Source organism: Gymnoscopelus braueri, assembly GCF_963280865.1.
Source record: "Gymnoscopelus braueri genome assembly, chromosome: 1".
NCBI classification, from domain to species: domain Eukaryota; kingdom Metazoa; phylum Chordata; class Actinopteri; order Myctophiformes; family Myctophidae; genus Gymnoscopelus; species Gymnoscopelus braueri.
Genome location: NC_137603.1, coordinates 11,263,912 through 11,286,411, shown reverse-complemented (window position 1 = coordinate 11,286,411; position 22,500 = coordinate 11,263,912). Strand labels below are relative to the sequence as shown.

Sequence of the window (22,500 nt, the reverse complement as noted above, 5' to 3'; positions counted from 1 at the left end):
TCTCTGCCTCCCAGTTTCTCTATCTTTCTATTGGCTTAACATGCACAGCCCTAGGAGACCACATACTGTTGCATCCTTTATTAAACAGGCTGCATGCTGTACTGTATGTGTACATAGAATGAACTGAGATGTACCTCCCAGTTGCAGCTCATGTGGACTATACAGTTTGTAGCTAAAAATAGCTAGTTTTTCTCCTACACTTACCACACACACACGCACGCACGCACGCACGCACGCACGCACGCACGCACGCACGCACGCACGCACGCACGCGCACACACACACACACACACACACACACACACACACACACACACACACACACACACACGGAGAGAGAGATGCCATGTGATGGCAGCATTTATCTCAACAAGACGAAACCTCAACTTTCATGCAAATGAAGCACATTAACTGAAAAAAGAGGACTATGAGGAGGGAGAGAGAGAGAGAGAGAGAGAGAGAGAGAGAGAGAGATGAGAGAGAGAGAGAGAGAGAGAGAGAGAGAGAGAGATGAGAGAGAGAGAGAGAGAGAGAGAGAGAGAGAGAGAGAGAGAGAGAGAGAGAGAGAGAGAGAGAGAGAGAGATGAGTGTGTGTGCACACAAGGGGAAAAGATGAGAGGGTATCTAGCGTGATTGATCGACCTCCTGAATAATTGAGCAGCGCTGTGTTTTTGGAAAGAGAGAGAGAGAGAGACAGAGAGAGAGAGAGAGAGAGAGCTAGAGAGAGAGCTAGAGAGAGAGAGAGAGAGAGAGAGAGAGAGAGAGAGAGTTAATCATACATATGCTGCTGATGTTTCAGGCTCCTGTTTGGGCTCATGGACGCCGCGCTCTGCCCACGCCAGCACTTTTCCTGCAGTGCCGTAGTAAACCTGGGGCGTGCGCGCACGGCAGCGTAAACACTGTGGAGATCCGGGAGTAGATCAGAGAGAGACAGTAGATTATATAACTCTGTGCTGTGGTGCAGGTCGCGACTCGCTTCCTACGCGGTGGTTCCATACCGCTGCTCACAGAATATACCGCTTCCCTTCACCTGCTTTTCTTGGCTGCAGCAGCGGCGAGCAGGTGCCTTGCATCGGACAGACCTTTCCCATCATCCACCCAGCAGCAGCCCCCTTCCGTTAGTCCTCCTCCTACTCTCTTCCTGCCCCTCCCACCTCCCTCCCTCCCTCTGTTTCCCTCCTGTCTCTCCGCTCTCTCTCTCTCTCTCTCCTTCTTCTCTCTCCTCTGTGGATGCCCTCCACACTTACAGTATGGACTCAGGAGGGGAAGGAGAAGAGGGCTGGATGGAGGACCAGTGGGAGAAATGGTAGGGCATCTCTTTCTGTCGCTCTTGCATGCAGAAGCGTAGCGTGTGTGTGTGTGTGTGTGTGTGCGTGTGCGTGTGCGTGTGCGTGTGCGTGTGCGTGTGCGTGTGTGTGTGTGTCTGTCTGTGTGTTTGCGACCTTCCGTGTGCTGTGTGTGGATGCTATCTGTCGCTCTCAACCGTGGCGTTTTCCTTCATCTTGCAAAGCCCGGCACAGGGTTGCCCTTGAAGCAAAGGGGGGGTGCATGGTGTTTGGGTTGGAGAGCGAGAGAGGGGCGGTGATGTGTGTGTGTGTGTGTGTGTGTGCGTGTGTGTGTGTGTGTGTGTGTACGTGTGTGTGGAGGGGGAGCCCAGGTTATTACTGTATCAATTGACAGAAAAGAGACTACATGAGCCGTATAGGAAAGGGAGCACACATACGAGGAACATAGTATATGTATGTTGTGGTAGCGTGTCATGATTCGTCATGCCGATGTGGCCCGTGAAGCTCTGTTTATAGTTTGCATACGGTTGGTGGGGGTGGGGGGGGGGGGGTGATCTGTAGGTGACGCATTATATGGGACCGTCCTGTCCTTGCCACACTTGAGGATGTGTGGTGGGTGGGTTTCGGGGTGGGGGGGGGGCATTGATGGATTGCTGGCTCTGTGCCACCTAGTAAACACACAGTGGGTGCTAAAGATGGGAATTAGCATAGAGGAGAGTATCGCACGCACACACACACACACACACACACACACACACATATAAACAGCAACATGCACATGCACACTCAATGTGGTCAAAGAGGTGCCTGTAGGAGGATTGAAGGTTAGTGGACAGGGTTGATAGGTTTAATGGAGTGCATTGCTCAGAGCATGTGCACACACGCACGCACACGCACGCGCACGCACAGGTAAATGTAAAAGCATGCTCCATAGTGAGCAGTGAAAGTGTGTTGTGTTCAAAATAACGTTAACAGATGGTTGTGTGTAAACTTTATAATATGGCAGGGAGGATGGGGCCAGTACTGTATGTGTGAGACAGCAGTTACCTCTCTGGGTGACGTAGAGTGTGACAGCAAATGATTCATGATGCAATGTAACACATTGCAGGTAAACAAATGTAAGTCCAGGCACTATTACTGATGTTACTTCAATTACACAGCAGAATCCTGAGTTTTAATTGAAATGAAAACTGGATTTATTTGTCTTTTTTTTTTACTTTGACTTTTTTTTCTCAATAGCACCATGTCTCAATGCCTCAACTCGTCATCTCGTCTGATAAAAGTGCTTCTATATCTGACCTTGTAGGCTGTTTGGGTATTAGAAAGACAAAGAGCAGTAAATAATGTCCTGTTGTCAGTGTGAAGACTAATGTGGGTGCCAAGCCTGTGGTTTACAGAGTGCCGGTCTGATGGTGAGGTCAGACTGCCCTTCATCGAGGCAGAGACTGAGGGAGAGAGGGAGGGAGAGAGAGAGAGAGAGAGAGAGAGAGAGAGAGAGAGAGAGAGAGAGAGAGAGAGAGAGAGAGAGAGAGAGAGAGAGAGAGAGAGAGAGAGAGAGAGAGAGAGAGAGAGAGAGAGAGAGGAGAGAGAGAGAGGAGAGAGAGAGAGAGAGAGAGAGAGAGAGGCAGACGGACAGAGAAAGGGAAAGGGGTGGACAAATCTTTGTCCCTCATTCAGGTATTACCATTTAAGTGGAAAATCTTTTTTACGTGACCTGTGTGAACCCAATTGTAATGGGTAGTTTTGTGTTTCTTCTCAAGACGAAATTGAATTTTCATTGATTCCTTGAGGGGAGATGTGGTTGTAATAGGATACACGTTACTTACTCACAACAACAGAAGGAGTAGCATTTAAGCAGTATAAAAATATATATATATCTCAAACAACATAAACCCCCCAGACAATTACCGTAGATAAAGCTGCAGATGTCCAGTGTTCCTCAGTGCTGAGTGTTAATTTAACTGAAAATGTAAAATGCGAGGCGAGAGGCAACTGTTTTTATACCCAGGAGAAGGATTTTAACCACTTTAACTCCAGTATCCATCCGTATTGTGGGGAAAGCTTTCCCACAATAACAGAAAACAGAAAAGACATGGTTTAACCCATTAAGACCGGGAATGCATCTGTGTGTCATTTTTAGATTTATTTGGCTATTCAAAAAATAAGCTTGTAGATCAGCTATTTTCGAAAATCATGATGTTTTTGGGCAAATCTTTGAATAATACATGTTTTAAAGCGAACATTTTTTACTCAAATCTTTGCTTCTGGGGGGTCCCTGCAAGAGCATATTTTGAGATGGGGGTCCGCGGCCAAATACATATAATTTTGGGGGTCCTTGACATGAAAATAGTTTGAGGACCACTGATATTATAGCAAAATAGGGTTTTTTTTCATGTCTGTGAGTGTCCAGTAATTTTGAAGTAACCTTACAAGTCATTATAAAATGCTTTATTATAATGTATTATGATTATTGTTATACAATTGTTTTTAATATGATTATCGTTAAAGCATTATGAATATTCATGAGTGCTATAAGTGTTATAAGCATATTATACTGCACTATAAATATGTTTACACTGCATTATAGACATGGGATCTCTATGGTCGTGTTCGACCGACCACTGAAGCTCATTGTGGAAAATATTGAGCATTTCAATGGGTTATGAGTAGATCTTCATCACCAAATGTGATTTATATTGATAAAACCCCAGTAATTTCCTAAAACAATTCAGACTGAAGAGCGACTGATAGAAATGTCATGTAGCTGTATGTGGATGCACAGGAGGACAAGGGTAGCAAGGTCAGAGTGATGTCACAGTTAGACCGGTTGTTACTATGGCCAGACATCAGTGTGTTCAGTGTGTTGCTCACGTTTCACTTGACAGTGACACCGACTCTGGGAATCTCTGACTGACCTGGACTTCAGATATATCTGCTGAGTCCACCCGTCTCCCGTCATGCTGTAATATTATAGTGTATATAGGGCTGGGCAATTAACCGAAAATATATCGAAACCGGCATTTAGAACCAATAACCGACTTAATCTTGCTCATGTAGGTTATACAATGTTTTTACATTACTTATACTGTAAGTCAAAATATTGACACAAAAAAATTTGAATAGATTATTTATAATCAAGTAAATGGATTAGTCTGATTAACCACTTAACCCTGTTTTAAAACCTCGTTGTACAATGGTGGTGTGCAAAAACAGTGAAAATAGCGATGTACAAGTTAGTAGATATGCTATTTTTACTATATTTTATTTTTAAAAATTGTTCTTTAATCATAATCGAGTATGTATGTGTGTGTGCGTGCATGCATGCATGCTTGTGCATGTGTGTTTGAAAAGAAAGGGAGAGAGGAAAGAAAGAAAGAGATCAATATATATAGAGAGATAAAGAGGCATGACAGCATGTTACTAATACCCTACGGAGGCATCAAGGGTTGGATTGGGGTAAGTCCCTGTGACATACTAGCGTCATGTCCAGGGGGTTGTACTTGTACATCAAGCTTCCTCACGCTACAGAAAAAGGAGATAGGCTCCTGCCCCATGGGCCTCATGGCTCGGCAAGGCTTACTTACTTACAGAGGCATTTCACCTGGAAACAGTCCTTTTTATTTTTAGCGCGGATGCTCATTACTCATTTACACAGTAGGACCTACTCATCTATTTCAAATGCAAATGTCTTTCCAGGAGAACCATGTGGACACCATTTAGCAGGGAAAACAAGAGGTACAGCTAACAGTGTTGTGCTTGCTTGAAGCAAGAGTACGTTTTTGAGTATGCACGGTGACAGACTGACGGCAGTGTTGCTATACAGAGCTAGCTAAAACGGGAGTGAATCTATGGTCCCTCAACCTTAACCCTAATTTTCGTTATCTGACACGGAAATATAAATCACCCTATAACCACATTGCACTGCAGCAGTGAGGTCACTCTGTCCTGTCCTGTCCCATGCAGTCGTGACACCTTATCTACCCTTGTTCTGTCCCCTCTAACCACCCTTCCCACCATACAGTGTCTCTCTCTCTCTCTGTGTGTTTTCATCCCCATGTCTCTTTCTATCTGTTTGCCGTGGTCCTGTCCTTTACCTGGTGCTTTTCTGGTGCTTTATCTATCATGTACAGTGGTGGAAAAAGTAGGCTACTCAAATTCTTTACTTAAGTAAAAGTACCAATACTGCAATATATAAATACTTTATTACAAGTAAAAGTCCAGAATTCAAAATTTACTTGAGTAAAATTACAAAAGTTTGGCATCAAACTGTACTTAAAGTACCAAAAGTAAAAGTACAAAAATATTTGAAAATACTGTAGCAGATCTACAAGCTCACAACGCGTCGCGATGCGACACGTTGTGAGCTTAAAGTGGTTAATGTATGTTTCATAATATCATAATTTATATCTGAAAAGTAACTAGTAATAAAGTTTTCAAATAATTGTAGTGGGAGTAAATACCTCAAAATTGTACTTAAGTACAGTACTTAAGTAAATGTACTTAGTTACTTTCCACCACTGGCTTTATCTACCATGTACCATGTCCTTCGTGACTCTCCCTCCGATCCTTGTCCTTCTGCCTCTCACTTTTCAAGTATGAAATGAGTGCTTCTCCTCTCCTGCTCCTGCCTTCCTTCCTGTAAGTGATGCTGAGAGGAGAGGGGACTTTGGTTTGGATCATATTGATCCGATCCTCCACACCTTTTTTCCACGGCTCCGGCCTGTGTGGTAATGAATTCAATTTGTAGGGGATAGAAAATGCTTACAGTTGTTGTTGGTGTTCAGTGAAAGCATCACAGCGACCTGAGACCTGGATCTGCCGAAACAAATCCATCTCGACACACGCTCTACTTGCTGCCCCGCTGGAACATTGTAAACTCGCGCTGATGGCCGACTTCTGTCGGGACAAGACATGGGAGCGAGTCTTGTCAGTTTTATTTGTACAGCAAATTTCACACAGATTTCATAAACTTGGTGTGCTTCACACTAAATGACATGAAATATGTAAGATACAAAATACAGTAAAACCCACGCACGCACGCATGCACGCACGCACGCACGCACGCACGCACGCACGCACGCACACACGCACGCACGCACACACATACACACACACACTGACACACACTGATACATGATACTGACCATGATACTGACCATGATACTGACCATGATACTGACATGATACTGACATACTGACCATGATACTGACCATGATACTGACATGATACTGACATGATACTGACCATGATACTGACATACTGACCATGATACTGACCATGATACTGACATGATACTGACATGATACTGACCATGATACTGACCATGATACTGACATGATACTGACATACTGACCATGATACTGACCATGATACTGACATGATACTGACCATGATACTGACCATGATACTGACCATGATACTGACCATGATACTGACATGATACTGACATACTGACCATGATACTGACCATGATACTGACATGATACTGACCATGATACTGACATACTGACCATGATACTGACCATGATACTGACATGATACTGACATACTGACCATGATACTGACCATGATACTGACATGATTCTGACCATGATACTGACATGATACTGACATGATACTGACATGATACTGACATACTGACCATGATACTGACATACTGACCATGATACTGACCATGATACTGACCATGATACTGACATGACACTGACCATGATACTGACATGATACTGAAATGATACTGACCATGATACTGACCATGATACTGACCATGATACTGACCATGATACTGACATGATACTGACATACTGACCATGATACTGACCATGATACTGACCATGATACTGTCATGATACTGACCATGATACTGACCATGATACTGACCATGATACTGACCATGATACTGACCATGATACTGACATGATACTGACCATGATACTGACCATGACTAACTATGATATTGATACGATACTGACCATGATACTGAACATGAGGCAGTCTGCGATCTGATTGTACACATACACATACACATACACAAACACATACACATACACATACACATACACATACACATACACATACACATACACATACACAAACACATACACATACACATACACATACACATGCACACGCACACGCACACGCACACGCACACGCACACACACACACACAAAGAAGAGATTTCAACTCAGCTTTTTGTGATTTTGAAGTTCTTGTAAAGCACTAAGACAACTCCTAGATCATTCCTAAGACAACCTTTGATGTCTGTCACAGTGTCAGCCTCTACTCCCCAACTCTCTTATCTTCTCCCCTTTAACCCTATACAGTATATGTACGGTACTTCATTGATTGGGGTCCCTAGAGGTCTGTACTTACAAACCTACAATGCATCGCGTTGCTACACGCTGTGAGCTTGTAGCAGTGTTGATTTTGACAGCAAATTTTGATTTTGTCATAGTCTTTTGAATAAAATTCCATTTAGTTTTAGTCATATTTTAGTCATCTGAAAAGTTTTTTTTAAACAATATATTTATCGGCATTTTCAATTATATAACATAACAACAACAATATGGCTCTTGTATTAAATGTCTATAAATAATAAAACAAAAACAGAGCAAATAGATCACATAGAAATCATACACATACATAATAACAATATGACAACCAAAAACAGAAAAATACATCACAAAAACATCAGAAAAAAATAATACAAAAAGAAAAAAGAAAAAAAACATATGGTCATGATTTTTCTTCCCACATTACGAAGTAGCAGAACCATCTATTTACACAGGTCCCAAAGGATTACCTTCCATAAACTGTATGAACTGTCCCCACATTTCTTGAAAGATGGCAGATTTCTTTTTAATGGCAAAGGTCAGCTTCTCAAGTGCAAGACAATTTGATAATTCTCCATACCATTGTCTGATGTCTGGCTTATCTGGGTTTTTCCAAAAGAGCGCAATTGTATGTTTAGCCTGGAGAAGAGAGTATATAATCATACTCTTTTTTTTACTGTTAATTTTTAGATGATCAGGAAATATGCCCAGAATGAACAGCTGTGGGCAGATACAGTAGGAATATCTTCTGAGACTATCTGGGATAATATACCAAGTACCTCTTTCCAAAACTTCATGATCTCTGGGCGTTGCCATAAACAGTGAAATAATGTACCCTTCTCCACATTGCACTTTCGTCTGGTGTATTAGGATCAAACTGATGTAGTAGAGAAGGAGCAATATATGTTCGCATCAGCCATTTGTACTGTAATAACTTGTATCTGGTATTGATTATCTGCGTTTGAGCTTTATAGCAAACCTTCTGCCAATCTTCAACGCTTATTTCTACATTTAGATCACTGCACCACTGGCCAATCTTCTACCCTCCGAGGATTCCCCAGACATCCTAACAAACGCATTATAAATCAAAGATACTTGACCATGACCACCAGAATACTCTACTATCATTTTTTCCAAAACTGATAGAGATGGCTGTTGAGTTGAGTTATTTGGGGTTTTTAAGATAAAACTTCTTATCTGTAAGTACTTAAAACAATGATTTAATGGGATATTATACTGCCTGTGAAGTCCTTCAAAAGACAGAAGCACATCAACTTCATACATATCTGAGATCTTGGCAACACCCTTGTCTGCCCATGATTTAAACCCCCTGTCATGACCCCCTGGTTTAAACTTCTGGTTGCCCCACAGGGGGGAAAAAACGTGAGAGTTTAGAATCTGAACCAAAGTATTTCTGTGCCTTAAACCAAATTTCAATCGTGTTCTTAACAAAGGGGTTCTTTGTCTTACTTTTTAAATTCTTAAGAGAGTCAGAATATAAATAAAGGTTCAAAGGCAGTTAGTTTTAGTCTAGTTTTAGTCGACTAAATATCCTAAGATTATAGTCAACTAAATCTACAGTTGATTTAGTCGACTAAAATGTATTTTGGCGGTGCCTCGTCGTAATGCCTGATTTTGCACTTGGTTGCATGCTGAAAATAGCCGATCTACAAGCTCACAACGTGTCGCAGCGCAACGCGTTGTGAGCTTGTAGATCTGCTAATTTCAGAGCGCAACACCCAAGCGCAACCAAACATAAAATGACTTGTCTTTTAGTTCTGCTGGATCTCTTCTCCACTAGTCCTTCACTAACATTTAGTCTAGTTTTTATTTGTTGACGAAATTGTCAATATATTTAGTCATACTTTTAGTCGTCATAGCTTAGTTTTTATTTTGTTTTTATTTAGTTTTCGACAGTGAAAAAAAGGTAGTCGACGAACATTTTTCGTCATAGTTTTAGTCGACGAAATCAACACTGGCTTGTAGATCTGCTATTTCCCATTGCCTGTTATGAATAGGGATGCTATAGGGTTCACTTGGGTAAGTGCAGGCCTACAGTATTCTCATTTCAGCTTCACTTCCACTCACAGCATTGCATCATTTGCATCACGCTACTGTAGTCTAAGCTTAGACCTCTCTCCGTATCCGAGTCTCTCTGTTTCTCTTCCACCCATTTGGACTTTCCACTCCATCCTGTGTCCTCCCAGCCCCTCCCAGGCCTCATTATTGTGGTAAACAGATGCTTCCTCCCAGGCCATCTCCGTCGTCCGTGGCCCCTACACGTGACGGCTCTAAAGACAGCTTCTGCTTCTGCTGCTGCTGCTGCTGCATGCTCACTGTATCCACATTTTGGCAGTAGGAGACAGAGACTGTGCCATTTCTTCCTGTCATTGTATTGATGTATTGACATGCAGCAGCACAGATGCCAAGAATCCAAAGCAGGATGTGTGCGACACGTAGCCTGAGTCCTGTGGCTGAGTCATCATACAGCGGGCAATGTTGTTCGAGTCAATTCAATTAAATTCGAAGGGGCTTACTTGGCATGAGAAAACATACGTTTACATTGCCAAAGCAAACATGAAACAAAACGAACGTAAATCCATTCTGTTCAATGGACTTTTTGCAAATCTAGTTGCATGGTCTTAAGTTTTTCCTCTCCTCCTCTCCTCTCCTTTTCTCTCCTCTCCTCTCCTCCCCTCATGGCTCTCTCTGGCGTCTTGCTCTTTAGCTCCAAGTCAAGTGCCACTGATGGTTGTCATCTTCTCTAATCACATTTATTGCCTCTTTCTTTGTGCCTCCCATGTGTCTCTCCCATTCTCTCTCTCTCTCTCTCTCTCTCTCTCTCTCTCTCTCTCTCTCTCTCTCTCTCTCTCTCTCTCTCTCTCTCTCTCTCTCGCTCTCTCTCTCTCTCTCTCTCTCTCTCTTTCTCTTTCATCCAGGACATTCTCTTTCTTATGTGCACTCTCGCTTTCTCTCTCTCTGTCTCTCTGGGTGTCTTTTTTGTTTCTGTCTCTCTGTATGTCTCTAAATTATTTCTGTCTCTCTCTCTCTCTCTCTCTCTCTCTCTCTCTCTCTCTCTCTCTCTCTCTCTCTCTCTCTCTCTCTCTCTCTCTCTCTCTCTCTCTCTCTCTCTCTCATTCTATTCCTGTCTCTGTCTGTTTCTGTCTTTTGTTGTGTCTCTATTGGGCACAGGAGGCAGCAGGGTAAAGAGATAATTATGGCCAGGGAAAATGAAAGCTTTGTTTTCTGGATGCTAATTGAATCCCGGGGAAGCCGGCTGGATGATATATTCTGACATCAGAGTAATGACCAGCAGCACACAGTACACACCCAGCTTACCATGGCAGGCGCACTTCAACATGATTCTACACATTGAAATTACTGACATTTTATTGCTCACTTAGCTGCAATATGGGCAGTGTTCTCTTAACAGATTTTTTTGCAGTGATCAATGTGTATACTGTAACCCCAGCGCATTTAGCAAACAGACTTTGTAACAGGTCACCCAAGGGATTCAATAATTTGTTTTGATGTTGTATAGTGACAGTGAAGGCATGGTTTCTGGCCCATGGATAATTCACTGAAAATGTCACTTTGTTGTTTTCTTATTTGCTTGAAGACAAGTGTGCTCAACAAAGCAAATACACAGTCTGTATTATTTAAGATTGAATAGGCAGTCTGAAGCATTGCTAATAATAAAGAAATACATGTTCTCTATGGGCCGAAGTACTATAAAAGTGTTTATTACACCGTTTTTGAACTGGGATGGATTTAGCTTTTATAGCCATAGTCAGAAAAGAGAGGTTGACAATGTCATGCAGACAGACGGACCTCCCCTGCCCTGCAGGTGTCCTTGACAGGTGTCAGGCAGATCTTAAGCACTGTCACACAGGCTTAAGATCTAGAGATAAGATGAACATGACAGTCCTTCTCCCCCAAGTCAGTCCTTCTGGTACTTCTCACGCAGCAAAATCCTGAGTGTTAGTTCAACTCTGAGAGTTTAAAAATACTGTAGACCCATTGACACTCAGGGCTCTATAAAGAGCCAAAATGGCTAAATCCACAAATTTGGGATTTAGGACAAGGCAAGCCATTATCCCCAATCCAATCTTACGCTCTCCTATCTCCCCGTCTGCAGTGTTGCCAGGTCTGCTTATTATAAGCCACGTTGGGCTTTTCTTTCTGTAAAGTTGCTTGTAAATAATGGTAGAACGGTTGTGAGCTTGTAGATCGGCTATTTTCAAATAGCCAACTTATATAAATATGCACATTGTTTAATGGCCGACATATATAGGTTTGAAGTGCTCATGTGGCCTATTATAGTTGCTTCTTTTGGGCTTGTTTTCATAGACCTGGTTGACCTGCTTATTCCTCTCACAAATTCTGGCAACCGCAGCACCGCACTGTGGGGATTCAGCCTGATCGCCAGAGAATTAGTATACATTGCACGGATCCAGTGCACGTCATTCCGCGCATAGTCGCCTAGAAACCCCGAAATTCCGTGCATATGTACGGCGAGTCCCACGATGGGCGTAACCAGTCGCAACCCGGAAAAACCCGGAAGCAGAGCAGTCCCCACAACAAAATTTACGATTCTGTGCCTATCGGTACATAACTCAAACGGCGCTGAGTAGGCACAAGGGAATGTCGCAACGTTCGGGACGGCAACTCACTCGCTTTAGCTCGCTCGGTGGCCCCTTACGTGGCGACAATTCCCTTGAGACTGCGCGCCTCCGAAATGGTTTAGTCACAATGGGGGAGATGCGAGGCGGCTATGCACGGAATTTCTGGTTTTCCAGTTGTCTATTCACGGAATTTTAAAAACGTTCAAAGAGAACGTTTCCTCTGGCGATCGGGTTGGGGGATTTAACATGGAAACCATACAACCGATGTTTGCTTTCAAAGCTCTAGCCTTTGATTGCCTTTCAATAAAAACACATTTGATGGACATACGTATCACCTACATGTTACTGATTAGAGAGAAATATTTTTGTAATCAGTTCATTTTCCTGCGTAATCGATGAATAAAACTGACGTATGTAATTTGGAGAGCATTGCATTGTGCAACGCACAAATGATCTTCTTTGAATAGACTATCATTTTATATAAACACAATTGACACTCTCCCTTCTGCTGATTATAGGAGAAAAAAAGAGATTTGTTGACAATTAATAGAGAGAGGGAGTCTTTGAATGTTGTGCCGTGCTGCGCGTCCTGGCATCCATTGCAGGCGCGCGCTCTACCAAACCAAGTTGGCAGAGCGTGGTTTTAGATTCCGCTATACACTTTCCCAGACGTGTATGGGCAAAATAGCAATTTTGGGGATAATGCAACAACACGCCCACGGCCACACCTTCAGGCGTAATTAGTGGAGTCGGCATAATGAATAGCGGGTATAGCGGGCGCAAATTAGCGTTTAGGGACAGTGCCAGCTCCCTTATCCCTAATTCACGGATAATGGGCAGAAATCCACGGCTTGTGGGCAGCGGTTGCGGGTTTAGCCAAAAATAGAGCCCTCAGAGTCTTCCCCTCTCTCTTTAAGTATTTGATTTTCACTGTTCTTTTCCTTTTCATCTGTTGTGGTGGAATTGCAGTTCCATTTTGAAGGGAAAACAAACTAAAGGAGTAATTATCTGCCTGACTATGTCTCTTCTCCTTTCTCTCTCTTCCTCCCTCTTGCTCCTTCCTCTTCTTGTCCTCCCCCATGCGAGCAGGTTGACCCATGACATCAGCCTGGATGAGTTTGAGGATGATGACCTGTCAGAGATCACAGAGATCACAGACGAGTGCGGGATGAGCCTCAACTGTAACGGCCTGGATATCAAGGTAGGGTGAGGTGTCACTGGAGTAAAAAAGTACACAAGTGTCACTGTCTGGAGCAAACAAAATACACAAATAAATACATTTCACAAAATATACTTACGTTTTAGCCCCAGTACTGAGGCGATCTACTGTTAGGATGGCAAGTTGGTTCAAAGCCCTTTGATCCAGGTGTAACTAGTGAGGCTTTTAAACTCTTTTCTTCTACTTTTTTTGTGGTATGGTCAGGACATCAGTTGTACTTCAGCCAGGCCAGGGAGGGAGGGTATTTTTAAATCTGTATCCAGAAAAAGTTGCCTGACCTCAGTGTCCTATGGTTGGTGACTAGAGTGACTTGCTCAAAGTTACCTCAACAGTTGGTATCACCTTGATTCACACTCATACAAGTGCCCATATCCAAACTCGTCAAGCCTCTGCTCTACTTTACTCAGTTTGCTTTTCTACTTTTACCTGACCCCCCTCTTAGTTCCCCCCTCCCCATGGAGGTTATCGTCATCAAGCAATGGCCCCATGAAAACAGCCCTCTGTGCTCCGCCTGAACAGGGCTTAGCTAACGTTAAAGCTATCCGGACATCTCCATTTTAACCTACATAGCCTATCAAAAACAGTTTTTTGAAACATTAAAGCAAGAAATAGGCCTTGCAGTTGCCCAGCAATGATTAATTTCCCATTTAAAACATCTAGGTTACGTTTCTTAATAGTTCAATGTCCTATTGCATGGATTTTTGGTTGATTTAATATTTTATTGACACATTTTTTTAAGTCCAGCAGTACAACATAAGTAAAAAAAAGACGGAAAATTGATGATTCTCAAAAAGCCAAAGGATTGTTTCCATTGTGGTTTCCATTAAACATTCAACACTCAAACAAATGGACAAACAACAGTGCAACAATGATACAAGATCCTTTATAACTGTAGTGCTGTCGCTACTGCTGCCATTGTGTGAGTGTGTGTACTGTGTGGCCCCGTAGCTAAACCCACCAAAGTGCTCCTCCGCTCATAATACGCATTGTGTGGACACGGCTCCAAAATCAAAGTCCTTGCTGTTGCTACTGCTGCCGTTCTTGTGTGTGTGGCGTTGTGTGAGTGTGTGTACTGTGTAGCCCCCGTAGCTAAGTCCACTCACTGGCTGGGACTGTAACTGTGACAGCAGACAGAGCAGATCCCATAGCCTGGGGGACCGTAACCGTGACAACAGAACTCGTGGCCGCGCAAGCTCAGTAACGTCCAAACTCAGCGGAATTCACAAAAACGCTAATAAACAGCTTAAATTTTTGGGAAAAGTGAAACATGGCTTTGTGGCTGTCTTCCTAGGCTAATGGTCAATCCCTGTGTGTAAGTTCAGATCAATTGCTCAACCCACTCTTGAAACTGATGTCCTCCTGTCCGTGCCTTGTGGTTTACTGAAAAGAGTGCTTCAGGTGTCCGTGGCCACGCATGCGCACGTGGCCGCGCATGCGCAGTAACTCCGAAACTGCAGTGCTTAGAGTTACACAGAGTTTCCAAAAATGCTACTAAACTGCTTAAATTTGGGAAAAGTTAACATTTTTGTTTGTGGCTGTCTTCCTAGGCTAATGGCCAATCCCTGTGTGTATTGCTCAACCCACTGAGGAGAAAAACGTGTTCAGACAGGCAGAGATACCATGAATTTATAGTTGGATAATGGGTAGCCTTAACAACAGTATTCATGATTCTCAAGCTTCTCCATGGCTTCACCTGGCTAAGTGTCAAAGTGTCCTTGAGCGAGACACTGAACCCCTAACTGTTCCCGGTGAGCAGGCTGGTGCCTTGCATGGTTTCCTTCGCCATCTGTGTGTGAATGTGTGTGGGAATTGTGAAGCGCTTTGAAAGTGCTTACCATTCCATGGTCCCTCTCCGTCCATGATTGTGTGTCTGTCTGTGCATCGCGAGTGGGGATTCTCTGACCAATCAGCAGTCAGCAGCCTTACACGACACCATTTGGTGTCGGTTTAGCCTCACTTGGCCCACACTGGAACTTTGGGTGCAACAGCACTCAAGAAATTGCTCCTGGTACCTGGCACCTGGTACCAGGCAGGTACTAATGCAGGCCATAACCAGCTACTCAGGTCAAATTGCCTTGCTCAAGGGCACCTTGACAGTAATCATTATGCAAGGTGAGCGTTATTGCAGTGACAGTCAGTGTCGGTCAGCGTGTTCAGGTTTCGGTATTCAACATTGGCCAGTTATTGTGTGGGTGAAATAGGCTCCCACACACACACACACACAACTTGAACTTTATATAGTAGACGCGACACATACAGGTATTCATTATGTCAAGTTCAAGATGTTTGGGTGTATGTCTGTCTGTGGTGGGCGGGTGGATACCCAAATATGGACATGCCAAAACATTGTCAGCGCAAATCAGCTTTGTTAAGCAAACTGCGAAGCGGTTCTGTTTGTATTGTATGTCATACGTTTCAAATTAAAATGACAAGAAATGTCCACAAAAAAATGTATGAGAAAATATGCCATGTGATCAATCTACAATACAGTTTAATTGGAGAATCTATTTTCAGGGCCCAAAATGTACTTTCAAACATCTCTTTTATGAATAATATGAAAAATCTATTATTGGTACTAGTCCTCTACAGTACAGAGGACTAGTACATGTCCCAAAATAGATGTTTCTATGTCTGTTCTCAGTAAGGGGTTGGACTCTCCTCCTTGCCATGTTTTGTCCTTACAGGTGTAGTATACACCGCTGCCAACTACAGTGAGCAGGTCAGAGCAAACACAGATGTCTCCGACTTATATATTGTGTACACTTTGTTGAACGACAATAGTGAAAATATGGTAGTCAATATACAAGCTCACAATGCATCGCATCGTAGATTGTATATAAACTTCGACAGTTTTTGAAAATTTGCCCAAAATACGTCATCAAGGTCAATGTGGTTAACATTCAATTCAATTTTTTAAATTGTGATATTATCAAACATATCAGACAGTGCAGATTTTCCAAACTCGATTTTCAGGCCGCATAGCGGCCTTCAAGCCTAGCGCAAATGAGGCACCCCCAGGGGGCACACTAGGGGGTGGTGTGGCTATTCTGATGGCAGACCCCTTAATAGTTTTTGTGGATCGGAGCAACGGTGCGCCTGTGGCACCCAGGGGAAATGTAGGATTAAAGTTACCTAGAATCCCTTTAAGATAACAAGATAAAAATGTGATAAAACAGCAAAAATGTACAGAAAAATCTAAAATCTAAAATATATATATTTGTTAATGAAATGATTTAGAATAGATTCACAGTGAAGATGAAGTTGAGGCTGTTAACTCTCAAGTCCAGTGAAAGTGGATTTAAAGACGTGTTCTTTCTCTTATCAAAGGGAGCACAATATGCCATCAGCCCACTTGCCCCGCGTTTAGTGGACTCTCTGACGCAGAAAACACCAGCAGGTTTAAAAATGGAAACTGGAGCGTTGCTGGAAGACTTCAGAGACGCACAGGAAGTAAACACAGAGGTGTGCAGTGCAACACACCCCAGAGAGAGAGAGAGAGAGAGAGAGAGAGAGAGAGAGAGAGAGAGAGAGAGAGAGAGAGAGAGAGAGAGAGAGAGAGAGAGAGGCAGAAACATCAGTGAGCGAGTATACAGTATGACAAGGTAATTCAATTATTCTATCAGTTCTCTCTGGCTCCGTTCCCAACTATGCCATTATCACCTCACCTCTACTCGGGTAGCCATGGCAACCACACGATTGGGCAGATTAAACCCCCTCCCCCCATGCCAATACGCAGACATTTCTTTTCTGTTACTCCGCAGTGTGACCTGTGACCTTGTGAGGTACAGAAATCGAGTTACTATGTGATAATTCCTTTTAAATAATCATGTCACAGAGAGTTAGAAAGTCTAACCCCTCCATCTCCCTCGTCCCTTCTACTATCTCTGCTCTCATTCTCATACTGCCTTACTATCCAGGGAGCTAATTATAGCTCAGATTAGAGAGCATATGACAGCTTTTTGCTGGAAACGTGTGTGTGTGTGTGTGTGTGTGTGTACGGGTCCGTACGTGTGTGCGTGCGTGCGTGCGTGCGTGCGTGCGTGCGTGCGTGCGTGCGTTCGTGCGTGCGTGCGTGCGTACAGTACAGTATGTGTTTGCATGTGTGTATGTGCACACTGTGTTATGAACATGCACATGTGTGTGTATGTGTTTGAGTGTATTTATGTGCAGAGGTCATGGTAGGCTGGTAATTGCCGCTTTGGCCTTTTTTAATGACAAAAACCAGAACATATAATTATCTCCGGACATCCTGGCTGGTAAAAAAAAAAAAAATGTCATTATTATCTCCGCAAATCTGACACTTTTCAAATAATCTGTTCCTCTGCCCTCTGTGTCATAAACAACTGCCAAAAATCTGGCTAAGTCATCATCAATCATTTGTCAACAGTGCTGTTAATTACTTTAATGGTTTAATGAGCCACGTTCAGTGAACATGAATGGAAAATGGAAAGACAAAAAAGCGGAACAAGCAATATTAGTAATAGTAGTAAAGTTTGCACGGCATTTCTGTCCTTCACAACCCTGTGGCTGTGCACTCATTCTCCAAATGCAAACTAATTAATAACTATCTGATCTTTTTATCAATAATTTTTGTAATGTAAAAAAATTATGCAGGATGAATTAAACAAGTGAAGAAAAAATATATTATGGATGAAATGGATCGCATGTATATTGTACGAACCGGCAAAAGAACTGATAATGAATTATGAATAATGAATCTGCATGCGTGGATTGATGAATGGGTGAAAACTGTTTACGGCCCATTGTGGAGGGCTTGGTGAAGGCTCACCAATTACCCTTAGTGAGTAGGTTATATTCAGGAACTGAGGCCGCCAGGGGGTTCCAAATGACATGATCGCTCCAGTGGTGCTGAACGCGTATTATTTAATGGTAACTAGATTCTACCTAAGCCCCGCCCTGCCTGCCTTGCGATTGGTTTAATGCAAAGAGGGGGACAGTGGGGGCATTCTAATACAGCCCAAAACCCTAATTCTGCACCTGGGCCGGTGGCGTGCCTCGCTGACTATTGGACTGCCGACTCCGACCCCCTGTGATCATATCCTGCTTCCGGTACTCATTTTACGACAACCGCAGACAATTTTTTTAACTTGAGCCAAGAGAGGCACCGCCGAGCAAACTAAAGCGAGCGAGTTGCCGTGCCGAACGTTGCGAAGTTCACTTGAGCCGACTCAGCGCCGTCCGAGTTATTTTCCGATAGGCACAGAATGGTAAATCATGTTTTGGGGTGAGCGTTTGCCCCAACTGCCACTCAAAGTGACTACTGGCCAATCACAGCGCGTCTTTTCCGGGACTTGTCAGAATCTAGTTGTATAAAAAAATCACACGTGCTGAACTATCTGTGCGCACATTGCACGCTGTTGCCACCATTTCGGCTGTGCAGTGTGAAGGCATGCACTTTAGTGTCTGTTTCTTTTTTGTCTGTTTAACAAATCAACAATCAACATTAAATTAGACCTTGTAAATAGATAATACAAAATGGTCTAAATAGCATTTAAAAACAGCTTATTGTGTCCTGTAAACCCCCCTGTTGTGCAGGGGTCATCTGCTTTTGTGATGATTTCTTCATCAATTCATGTGAATGCACAGTATGCTTCTAAGCCCAGCCGTTAAGCATGCAGTGAGCTGTTGGGTACATTTATCAGGGAAACAGCAGACTCTGCAGGACAAACAGTCAAACTGTGTTTTTAACTGCTTTCCTTTCACTGCTCATCTTAAATGACCATTTTGCAGTACTTCACAGTTCACAATGATTTCATGTTAAATTTGGTATCTTTCTTATACTACAGGTTCTGGCCGCTACGCGGCCCTCACATCTAGTAGCCTACAATATAGGCGATACACTATTATTCCTCAAATACAAACCCCTCGGGTACAGGGTGGCTTGCTGTGCATTGGCCTGGTTGGTCATCATTGGGTTTTCACAATGCTGGTGGGTTATAATGGTATGATGTTCATTTGGGTAAATGCCTATTTGTCATGTTAGTGATGATGTTCTGCAGCCTCGCCGTTCTCAGGGTTCTGAAACAGCCCATGCCAGGGGAGATGGGGAGGGAGAGGGACAACAGCATGAAGAGGAGAGCGTTCATTATCATCTGTCTGATCATGGTGTCATTTGTGGGAACTGTCTACATCAGGTGACAGTCCGAGATTAGTTCCGCACAGACAGACAGAAAGACAGCCCAAAATGTTTGTCTCCACAAAATATTTGCAATTTTTGTGTGTACATTTAGAAAGCAAAGTCAAATCTATTGTTAAACAGTCAACCAGTGTGGAGTAAATAAACAGGAGTAACATTATCCTGTGATGTGATTTGGTCTTCATCAATAATCCACCAGCAGAAGCCAGCCCAGCAATATGCAGCCAAGACACAACCGTGGCAATGGGTTTAGCTTGTGGACTAAATTAGTTTTCATGACTCACTGTGCACAATCATAGACATTGGACAGGGACATAAAAACAGATTCTAACCAGGGGGATCTGGGGAGGAGGTGGGTGGAAAGCAGCATGACTCTCATATCACACAGTGAAGCAATGGGAGATCAGACACAGCAAGCTGGCATAGAGAAGTACGTGTCATGTAGTTGACATTTAGGGCATACGGTATGTTGTTGACTGGCTCACTTGAGAATGTATTGTGCAACTAACTACTAGATGAATTAGCTAACCTGAGGAATGTGAGGATTTTCCTGAAATAACTCGGTGAGCGCTTCTATATGTGAGTTATTTTACACAGTAAAATCTGAGTTTAAAATGGAACCAATTGATTAAAGTATGATTACTGTGTAGTTGATTACAGTGTGGTTACAGTGTAGTTGATTACAGTGTGGTTACAGTGTAATCGATTACAGTGTGGTTACAGTGTAATCGATTACAGTGTGGTTACAGTGTAGTTGATTACAGTGTGGTTACAGTGTAGTTGATTACAGTGTGGTTACAGTGTAGTTGATTACAGTGTGGTTACAGTGTAGTTGATTACAGTGTGGTTACAGTGTAGTTGATTACAGTGTGGTTACAGTGTAGTTGATTACAGTGTGGTTACAGTGTAATCGATTACAGTGTGGTTACAGTGTAGTTGATTACAGTGTGGTTACAGTGTAGTTGATTACAGTGTGGTTACAGTGTAGTTGATTACAGTGTGGTTACAGTGTAGTTGATTACAGTGTGTTACAGTGTAGTTGATTACAGTGTGTTACAGTGTAGTTGATTACAGTAATAATAATAATAATAAATTTTATTTGTAACGCACTTTATATTTGAAACAAATCTCAAAGTGCTACAGGATTAAAAACATAATGGCAATGGGTACAGTGTAGTTACAGTGGTGTGACGTAGGTTCAGCTGCTTTTGGGAGACTCCGGCGGCGGGTGTTTCAAAACAAGAACCTTCATCTCCGCACAAAGGTCTGTGTCTACCAATCCCTTACATGTGCAAATAGTAATTAAAACTAGTTTTTGGTGTGGATAGAAATGGATGGATGGATGTTATAATTCTTGTTTCTGTCGTTAATTTACCTGTCGAAATTTGAAAAAAATCCATTTAGAAATGGAGGCTTTTCGGAATAGCGGTGCAACACATGTTGCACATGTGTAACAACACATACAAAAAAAAGTCTTTGACATGAAAATGTTTGACAACCACCGGCCATGTGCATCATGTTCTCTCAGAGGCCCTTTGCACTCTCATGGACATGTGAATGATTCAGACTCTGTCACATGTGGGAGCTGTATCCATTGATGGAGACAAACTGTTTCCTATTGGATAGGTATGAGTTTTAGTTGATCCATGAGAACGGATCTGAGGTGGGTGGAAAGGCGGTTGAGGAGGATGGAATGCAGAGACAGAGAAGAACCAATTGATGCTGATGTGGCCTGAGACAGCAGCAGTGAGATGGTTCTTAACAAATCTGTTGGCAGATTGGAGGGGTTCATAGAGCTCATGGGTGGAGATGTGATGAAGCTGTGCGGCTGCTGCTCTTTCCAGGATCTTGCTTGACTAAATTGCATGCCGTCAAACGAGGGCTTCAAATCTAAGATATACAAGTCATCATCATCATCATCTTTGGATGATGATGATGATGAAGAAGACTGGTGTTCATCATAATCTTTGCAGGGTTTTGCAATTCCTCCAAAGAGGATGATTCGACCTCCCACCATGCACCAAGCTGATGCCCTAATATGGCATGAATGCTCTAGTCTAGACTTTAGAGCCATATATGCAGTGGCGTAACGCAGAATCGCGGGGCCTCCCCGCGGGAGTTTCACGTGAGGCCCACGTACATGCACGCGCGCTGCATGTGCGTGCACAATTTTGGGTCTAATTCAACTTTTTTCTTTTTTTTTGCTGTAAAAATATTTGTATCAGCGCAGGCGGGGCCCCCCCTGCTGGTGCCCCCTCCACACCGCATCACTTGCTACCCCTCCGTTACGCCACTGCATATATGGAGCCATATATGGCAATCTCCATATATGGAGATCTCTGTATCTGTCAGTTTCTGAGCTTTAGAGTCTAAAGCTCCGAAACTGACAGATACAGAGATCTCCATATATGGCTGCCTGACGTTTCTTCCAGTTAAGGGGGAGTTTTTCGTTGCCACTGTCGCAAAATGTCTTGCTCAGGGTGGGACTGTCGGGTCTCTGCTCTACATGTAAAGTGTCTTGAGACAACTTGTTGTGATTTGACACTTTAATAAAATTGAATTGGCTATAAAAGGGTCACAGACAGACAGAAGGATACAACTTCTACCATATGCCACATGTTAATGCCTGTTTGAGTAGCTTACGCTAAACCTGATCGTCAGACAGTGATTAGAACAAACGTGATAACGTGCGCATGATAATGCGCGTTTGAACGATCAGTGAGTCAGACTCCCAGGAAAATAGCTGTGAGTGCTGGTTCTAACGGCCGCTGTTGCAAACCATAGGACAGTCATTTCAGTCTATTTCAGTCTTTGAATCAACTACAATTGAGCTCGGTCATTATTGTTACTGTACATTCAATCCATTGTTATCGAGTG

General features: G+C 43.0%; 1 protein-coding gene across 1 annotated transcript in view; it reads left to right on the top strand.

The window, feature by feature from the left end:
- Positions 1–22,500, top strand: part of mapk8ip1b (mitogen-activated protein kinase 8 interacting protein 1b) — a gene marked incomplete at its 5' end in the record, with an annotated part of 65,013 nt that overhangs the window by 12,541 nt on the left and 29,972 nt on the right. Inside the window, one exon of the mRNA XM_080420873.1 lies at positions 13,337–13,448. Coding sequence (XP_080276999.1) covers positions 13,337–13,448 — 112 coding nt within the window. The remainder of the gene's footprint in view (positions 1–13,336; positions 13,449–22,500) is intronic.